This window comes from Mchenga conophoros, linkage group LG11 (genome assembly GCF_057382185.1).
Source record: "Mchenga conophoros isolate Kocher_MC1m ecotype Shallow Benthic linkage group LG11, M_conophoros_male_GT1.1, whole genome shotgun sequence".
Taxonomy (NCBI): domain Eukaryota; kingdom Metazoa; phylum Chordata; class Actinopteri; order Cichliformes; family Cichlidae; genus Mchenga; species Mchenga conophoros.
This window is the reverse complement of record NC_140536.1, coordinates 17,896,799-17,906,359: the sequence shown is the minus strand read 5'-3', so window position 1 is coordinate 17,906,359 and position 9,561 is coordinate 17,896,799. Positions and strand designations below refer to the sequence as shown.

Here is a 9,561-nt window from a genome sequence, read left to right as displayed (position 1 = left end):
GATCACATACAGGTGGATGTTTTATTGAAAAAGTGATGATAATCAACAATATTTCAAAATAAAAGTCCAAGATACAACTTATACTAGTCTGTATGACAGTGGGGCTTTTTTTTGTTTTTCAAAAACAAAAGCAGTTATTACATATGCACATTAAAGTACTTTAGATACTGCAGAATATAAACAGATTTTAAAGATCAAGCACAGACAGTCAAACATCTGTCTGCAAAAACACAGAAACACAAGTTGAAAAAGGCATTACTTACTTTCATTCAGCTGAAAATACTATCATCCACACTGCAGGACATTTTTACTGTGCCTATAAAAAAACCCAGTTAGAGATTGTCCAGACAGGAGACAGAGACCTATTTCCTTTCAAGATCTGGAATACTTCTCCTCACATTTTAACTATGTGTATATAGTTATATCAGATTTGACTCGATGGTACGACAGCTAAACAGCACACTGAAATAAAATAAATCACAATCAAAATACTGAAAAATATCATTACACCGTGATATTATGTACAGATCTGACACAGTTCGTACTCGTGTATATACACAATACTGCCAAAGCAACACTACATTGCTGCACTATCAAAACGAGAGGCATCAATTTGAATTCTCTCTCTTGTGTAAATGTCCAGCAATCATCACTGGAAAATTGTCCATTAGGTTTAATATGTTTAAGAAGATTCTTCCTGCCCACTAATGCATTTGATCTAATTCAGATTTTCCTCCAGGTCAATTTGAGGCTATTTAGTGATCTATCGCTGACTTGAAACAGCATTTCCACTGCATTTCCATTGTCCCCTTCAGCTTGTCACCCATCTGCCAGCTGAACAGCTTTTTGGTTATTGCCTAACTACTACAGGAGCGGAAACATAGAGTCAGCCAAACAGTCATCGCTGCTTATTCACGAAGGCAGTATTTTCATGTTTTTTGATATCTCTTTAACCGGCATCTTTCCTTATGTGAAACATCTGCTAGTTCAAATATCACAGACAGAAAGCAAATAAAGCCTCAACCTTACATTCATGATATTAGTGAGTTTTTAAACGTGTTGACATGAAAGAATCTGCTTTTAGTGACCAGCCCACGGAGAATTATCAGTCAGCTCAACAGCAATAAGATAGTGGAGGTTTTACTAGCTAACAGAGCTAACGAAAGAGAATAAACATGCAATTTATAATTGTTAAATTGCAAGAATAAACATTTGTAAATGAAAAAATAAGATGTTCGAAAACTAGTGCACATTCTGAACAGTTGTTGAGACACTTTTTAGACTTCCAACAAAAATGCCAAACAAAAAGGAACCTCTACCTCACTCTGATGACATGGCCAGCTAAAGTGGCAGAGTGCACATTGGCTAAAACGGTCACCAGCTTTGAAAGAGCTTTATCAAATCAACCTTTGTGTGTAAGATTAACAGATTGGTAGCCCTTTTATGAAACGATCCCACAATTTTAGTGTTTGATGAATAACAAGCGGCAATCAATAAAGTCCCCGGGTCTGATATTTGTCTGTAAATCAGTGAAAGTCTGTGCTCCACACATGTGAGGAGACAGCAGTGTTTCCTCTGCCAGCAACGACTGGCATCATCAGTCAGTCTGGTTTTCAGTAAGGAAAACATATGATCTTTTTGATTGTGGTCAGCTGACTGACTTGGCCAATCACACAATCGCCACCGCTTGGCCATAAAAATACACCTTGCTGGCAATGTCTGTATGCTTAGGATCAACGTCCTTCTTGATATCCTGCTAATTTATGGACTGAGCACATATGGTGCAATGACTCCCATTGTTTACCTAATATGTGAAATCCCACAAACACAGTTAAAGCTAAAAGTCAGCTTGTTGGCTTCCCAGTGCGCATGTACTGTTGAGATAGGTGCATTATTGGTGTGTATTTTTTTACACACTGCAGTAATTTATATGCATTTTTAAATACATATTATCATACACAGGGACACACGGGGATGTTTGTGATTGTCCTGAAAGAACCCCCCACCCCAAAACCTTGTGACACATAAAAGTTTCAAAAACAATCAATCATTCATTTAAACAGCAGCTCAGAAGCCTGCATGTTTAAATTCAGACTCCTGTGGTGGAGAACTGCGTGACTTCAGTCTGGAGGTCATCATGCACTGCTCTCCCACCCAGCTGATCCATACCTAGTCAGGCGGGCGGCTTCGCTGTCGGCGCAGGGGCACAAACGGACGCGGGCTCCCGCGTGCTGTTGCGGACTCTGGAGAAGCTGCTCTGCTCCGGGCGGGAGCGATAGGGCAGGCAGAAATCCCTGAAGCACCTTTTGAAGTTCTCATCCATCAAGGCATACAGCACAGGGTTCAGACTGCTGTTGGTGTAGCCCAGAGCTATGCAAATATGCCAGCAGGCCATGGTCAGGAGATTCTTGCGGTCAATTTTCACAGCGGTCTTGACAATGACGAAGATGTGAATGGGAGTCCAGCAGATTATGAAAACCGCCACGACAACCAGGACCATCCGGGTGATCCGCCGCAGGTTCTTGTCCTTCTCTTTGGAGCCAGAAAGCAGACGGACACTCTTAAGACGCAGGATCATCAGCCCATAGCAAACGGTGATGACCAGGATGGGCACCACGAAGGCAAAAATGAATACACAGATTTTTGTCACCGTGTCCCAGTACCTTTCCGGTTCAGGAAATCCAAGAGAGCACAAAGTGACTCCTGAGGAGGTAAAACAATTGCAAGTTTAATAAAAGAAGGAGAGGCTAACTGAAATTAATAACACAACTCAAAAGTCTGTTTTATTTTTCCTTTTAAACAGCCAGTATGTTTTCACAGAGCAATAGTATTTTCCAGCGCCTCTTTTTTTTTTAACAGCAGCAATGAAAATTCCCTCACCTTCTTCTGTCACCTTGGTAACAGCCATGATCATCACGGGGACTCCGATAGCAGAGGAGAGGATCCAGATGGCGACGTTGATAAGCTTGGCTTTGGCGGGCGTGCGGAAGTCCAGGGCCTTGACCGGATGACACACAGCGATGTAGCGATCCACGCTCATCATGGTGAGCGTGAAGATGCTGGTGAACATGTTGTAGTAGTCAATGGCTATCACCACTTTACACAGGAGCTCCCCAAACGGCCACGTGCTCATCAGGTACTTGGCGCTCTGGAAAGGAAGGGTGCTGGTGGCGAGAGCGTCGGCCAGAGCCAAGTTGAAGATGTAAATGTTTGTGGCTGTCTTCATCTTCGTGTACCTGTTTGGTGGGAAGAAAAGTGCAGAGCACACTTTAAACAGATTGTGACACACAGCGGATGGGAACAATTGTCAGCTGGAGGAGACTGGATTTCTTCCCAAGGTCTGGCTGTTGCTATAACACAAAGAGGATGTCTCGTGTGGCTGACTCACGACTTCCATTAAAATTTTAAAAGTTACAAAGTTTTATTTAATTCATTTAACCATAAAACCAATAATCTGCTATTTCCTCTAAATAAATAAGATTTTTTTAGGTGCATAATGTTATTAGAGCGCTACACTAAATGCACAGCAGCTCGTCAGCTTCTCTGGAGCCTCCATTAAAACACATTTCCATGTAATGAATTGATTATAGCTCAAAGCCCTCCAAACTCCTACTTGATTTTAGATTAAAATTATTTTGTGTGTGTGTGTGTTTTTTTTCTGAGTGCCAGCTTAACATTTGCCTGGCTCTTTTAATATGGATTGCTCCACATCAGCCCACAACATGACACTCTGTGGGTCACATTTGATTAAATTATGTTTCTGAAGTGTTTTGCTGTAAAATATCAGACTCTGAAAGGATTGTGGGAGACACATCTTATTCCCAGGTATTAAGACATCTATGTATTACAGCACTGATCTCATCATGTGCGTAACTGCTTTGCCTGGGAGTGTGAGTGATATATTTAAAGTTTTCTTCATTTCTTTTTCAAAAATTAAAAAAGAAATCCCCAAAATCGAGAATACATCATATCGACACAGTATCGCTTTTTAAGGTTGAGCTTTGGTTTATCATCTCAATTTACAACCCCACTCTCTTACAGGAATAATTGGTGCAATTAAATAATTTCAGGGCTAAACTGTAGATTACGCTCCATCCTCGTCTTACATGTGGGAGGTGTGTGTGTGTGTGTGTGTGTGTGTGTGTGTGTGTGTGTGTGTGTGTGTGTGTGTGTGGGTGGGTGGGTGGGTGGATGTGATGGAGAGCGGCTCTCAGGCGCAACTGGCACTGTGGGCAGTTACGAAGGGGACCATCACAAATAAAGTACGAGAGTGAAAATGGATTTCCCTCGAATAGAAATATGTGAAATTGTTCTGCTATATTTTAATACGTAACATACAGAGTACTTTATGGTCATTTAAAATAAACCCTGATCACATGAAAACATATTTATCCTATCCATATTGGGGTTTCTGTCATATGTGCATGAGTGTGTCGCTTTTCACCTTTTAAAACGTGTCGAGCAAGTAAATTATTTTGTCTTCCTTTCAACACATTCCCTTTGGGTTATCGTTATCTGAATAGCGTGTCCTTCTTACCTGACCACCCCGTACATTACAAGCACGTTTCCCACCAGTCCCACCACGCAGACGAGAGAGTAGAGAGCCGTGATGCAAACGTGGATGACAAGTCTTCTGTCCTTGTTGGTCTCGTTGCCAGGAATGGAAAGCAGATCCTCAGAGCGCGTAACATTGAAAGGAGTTACTGAGACCGAGTAGAAATAGTCCGGGAGAAGAGTGGAAAACTCCATTGCGGGGATCCAGGTGCGAACAGAGCGCAATAATTCGAGAAGTACGAGCGCACGAAAACTGTGCGACAAATTAAGTCATCGGGCGCTCGGAGGATGTGAGAGCTGTGCCTCTGCGTCTCGCCCGCCCGCGTGTGAGTGGCGCGTGCGTCTCTGCGCACTGGCGCACAAAGAACAAGCAGACCGTTTCCCTGACAAGTTCTTACCTTGCCTAAAGAGACTTTTTTTCAGAACGCGTGAATTAAAAATGCTTCATCATCAGACGATTGCCAGTCATAACCAAGATGCCATAACATGTTCTACAGCCTGACTCTTCTCACCGGGCGGTCACCATCACGTTACCACCTGACAGCACCAGGGAAACATTTAGCTTGCTTTTGATAGCATTACTGCATAGCAGCAAGTGCTTTAAGAACTTTACACATTAATGATGTATTAGTAAACGAGGAAGTCAGCCGATGTTAAAAACGACACCAGATCACCAGCTTTATTAACAACTCAATTATGTTAACTGTTTTTTAATGGTTAAACCAGTTTATCATTTCACTCATGAATCCTATCAGTGACCTTTGCACCCTAATTTAGTAATTTTGCCTAAATAGATCTCGCCAAACACGCTCTGTAAACCTGTGGTTTTCCTGCTGTTCCTGTCATCCATCCTAGTTATGGCAGATCAGTCAATAACTGTTTAGCGATGGGTTGCAAATGTTTAAAGAGTCTAAGTTGTAAAACCCTAATGTCCCAAATTACCGGCTTATGACCCTCACAGTACTGATCACAGCTATATGAGCAAACACACTGACACAAGCCTACAAATACATATGCGCCTCCATTTGAGAACTGTGTATTTACTCTGGGTGAATATTTAATAAGTGGGGGCCATTTTTTAGTAATATAAATGTGATGAAGCTTTTCTTGTCCCTGGATATCACTGTATCACTGTTGTGTTTTTACTTATTAGAACATTTAATTTGTTTACTAACATTAGATTTACTGAAGCTTTACAGCCTAACATGTACAGCTGGCAGCAGATCATAGGTCCTTCATTACTCTTTTTCTAAGAGTGCCAAGCAGACATCTTTTTCCAATTTTAATGAAATCTGTATCTGTAGCTGCCTTTCCATTAACCTGGACATCAAAAACCATTACAAACAGGCTGCAGCATGTAATGCTTTATGGCTCCTGAAATTGAGTGTGTCATGCATTTGAGTCTTTCTCTAACATGTGGGGGTTTTTTTGAACATGCACAGATACAGATTCTCCTGTGGCTGTATTAAAATTGCAATAATCGATGCACTCTGCAGACTGACCTTTAAGGAACGGCCATCAGCGCAGCACAAAGCAGTGAACGGGCAGCATTTAAATGGTAAATGGACTGCATTTATTTAGTGCTTACTTACTAGGAACATTCACACAGTGTGTTTGTGCTATACATACAGCATTTGTCCTACTAATGGACATGCTGGAGAACATGTTAGGTTTTCAGTATCTTGCCCATGGAAACTCTGCCATACAGACAGGCAATGATCAAACCATCACCTCCAGTTAATGGAAGAGCCATAATCTCTGGTAAGCCATAGCAGGTAACACCTTTGCAGTGTCTTTGAAATAGACTATTTGTGTCTCCCTAAGAAAAGAGCATTTTTAGATTTCACAAGCTTGTGTTTTGTACTGGACTGATCTGCCAGTTGTTCAGTGTTTGAGTGCTATGAAGTCTAGTGAGGAGGACTGTTCCTTGAGAGCAGCCAGGTTAACATTTCTGATGTTCAGTCAAATGTCTGTTGATTCTGACTTTTAGTGATCCTTTACTTTTCCATCATTTTCTAACTTGCTGTTCTTTTCCTTTAAAATCTCTGTGAGATTTCCCATTGTCTTTTTTGTACTCTTTAAAACTGACATGCTCTGTCTAACACAGCTGCACAATTCAATTTAGTGGTGCAGGTGGCAAAAACAAAAACTGCTGGGACCAAAGTTAGGCTTCTGACACAAGAGTCACACTAAGGCTTCCTCACTATTTTCATTCCTTCCCATGAAACTTGAACCAATTCCTGCAACATAAGGCTAAAAAACATTCAGTTCTCAAACCCTGGAAAATGTAAGCTGAGAGTATCGAACAGGTGCTTTTCTGGGATTTTTAAAATATATGTTGCTGTTACAGATCATTTGAATAATCTTTATTATGTGGTGCAACTTTATCTATAATAATGTGGGTGGAAAAATGATTATTAGACTAATATATTAAAATATGAAAAGTAACTTAAGGTTTTAAACAAACAGAAAGTAAAATATTTGCATCCAAAGTATAATTGAGCAGAAGCAGAAAGATGCTAACTGGGAAATATTAACACAAAATGCTGTCACAGATATATGCTGATATATGCTAAGACTCACACTACTGCATTCCAATTCAGTTCAATTTACATGGAACCAATTCACAACAACAGTTGCCTCAAGGTGCTTATTATTATAAGGTAAAGCCCCCACAATCATGCAGAGAAAACACCAACAATCAGACAAACCCCTATGAGCAACCACTTGGCAACAGTGGGAAGGAAAAACTCCCTTTTAACAGGAAGACACCTCTGGCAGTTCCAGGCTCAGGGAGGGTCAACCATCTCGTTGGCTTGGTTCTGCACTGCCAGTGGCACCTGCACCATAACTAGGCCTCCTCCTTTTCTTGGTGGCTGTAATGACCATTTTAACGTCAATGAAGAGAATTGCATTGTGGGATAGTTATCTTGTGGTATTTTTGTGCTGTATATTAAAAATGAGTAATTCTGCACAATCTTTATTTTCATGCCCAACCTTTATGATTAAATGGCTCGTATAAACAAGTTTGAAAGCACTACAGCTTTGTCATTCTCAACAGAGTACCGTGCTAAAGTGTCATGTGCTGATATAAAAGTGCCTCAAAAGTGAGCGTAAGCTGATAGGAAGGAGGCGCGTAGGTGGAGAGGTCACAGTTACTGTCACACAGACATTTTCCTTCAAACATTTCATTAAATTCAGCCCACAAACTCTGCTGAGGGCTCTGTGTATATCTAGCTTATATACTTACACACTTCTGGCGGCCATGATCACAGCAATCAATCTCAAAACAATAGTTCAAGTGGGACAGCACATCCCACCAGCATTAAATGACTTACTCAGCAGTTCAGAAACAAAACTCACTCCATTTAATTTCTGGGTGGGAGAACAATGTATGCCACAGAGCTTACGTTGGAGGACTATCTACTCTGTTAATGAATAGGACTAAAAATACTGTAGTGTGTTAGTTCTGTGCAGGTGCTTCCTATAATCAAAGAGTGTGCACGTTGAGATGCATGTTTCTCTGTAGACAGTTGTTATAACTGGTGGAAATATGCTGCAAAGGAGACAGAATTGGGTCTGGACATAGAGTCACCAGCAGGAACAAAATGCTGCTGTTGCTCTTGTTTATATTCTCCTCGCTCCTCTGGGAGAATCACTCATGATTAGTGTGTACAGGCAGTGTGATTACCCGCATCACTCATCAGCCCAATGGAAACCTTGGGAAACATTATGCTGCTTTCCTGAACCCATTCATAGCAGGGAATACAGAGTACGGGCAAATGAAAGTGAACTCGTTGTTGGGTTTTTGCATAAACATACAACGATGATGTTGCATATTTGATTTCATAATGATTGCATAAGACAGGCAGACTACTGTCAGCTCCCAACAGATTGTTTAGTTATAATGAATAATTTTAAATAGATTAACTTTTCAGTGTCTATACATTGCATTTTCACATTGTATTGTGTGGAATTAGTCCCCTGTTTCGTGCACGCAACAGCAGTTCTGATGTGAGCCAGAATACTTTAACTTCTTAAAGGTCAGAGAATAAAGTACATGGCTTGACATTTTATTTCCTCACGTCGTGAGTTTCTCTTCTGTTATTACATGGATGAGAAACTAAAACGAAAATATATGGAGGCTTTTTTAAATAATATTATCATTTAGCTGTACGTTCTGAATCTGTCAGAGCTGAAGGACAGTGGAAGCAATTACTCGTGCTCTGTCTTAGCTGTAAGATTAAAGGACATTTTGTTAGTTACACCTTGTGTTACTACCTGATTAAACCTCCTTTTGCCTTTAGACCTGTTTTAATTACAGGGTTCTGGAAACATTGCTCAGCAACAACATTGGTCCATATTGCCGGGATAGCATCCGACACGTGCTGCAGAGTTGTTATCTTGGAATCTCTCAAATCATCCCAAAGGTAGTCTGTTGGATTGATTTCTGGTGACTGTGGAGGTAATTTGTGCATAGTGAACTCATTTTCACATCCAAGAAGCCGTGTTCAAAGTGACTGAAATCGCTTTTCTTCCCCATTCTCTTTTTTTTTTTTTTTTTTTTGCCTGTCCCGTTTGGCTCTTTTGCCATCAGAATTATTGTCTAAAGGCAAAGAAAGATGCCCAACAGATTTACTTTACCAAATTGACCATCCCAGCCTTGCCATAATGGTCCATTTGATTCACCTTTTATTGTTTATTTTATTTTCACTTGCTGAATACGGGACAGACTTGACTGGGGGAAAGAAGGGGAGAAAGAAAGAGGGAAAGAGAAACAGCTGAGAAGAGGGACGGGGGAGAAGGGCAAAAGACAAAAACCAACAGAATGAGCAGGAAAAAAAATGCATCTATCAATCACCTGGGTCACCTGTTGAGAAAGAAAAAAGAAAACAAGCAGAAGAGAACAAGAGTAATAGAATAAACAACATCACAATGATATATGGGAATATGACAGTAAATACTAAATATTAAACATTATTGTGCAGCACATAAGATCAACAGAAC

General features: G+C 40.6%; 1 protein-coding gene across 1 annotated transcript; it reads right to left on the bottom strand.

Moving 5' to 3' along the window:
- oprd1b (opioid receptor, delta 1b) lies at positions 1-4,865 on the bottom strand. The gene is made up of 3 exons (XM_085291231.1): positions 4,538-4,865; positions 2,881-3,236; positions 1-2,703 (listed from the first exon to the last, which is right to left on the bottom strand). Exons 1-3 carry the CDS (start codon positions 4,747-4,749, stop codon positions 2,174-2,176), a joined length of 1,098 nt encoding a protein of 365 aa, XP_085147357.1. The 5' UTR covers positions 4,750-4,865; the 3' UTR covers positions 1-2,173.
- Between the last annotated feature and the right edge of the window lie 4,696 nt (positions 4,866-9,561).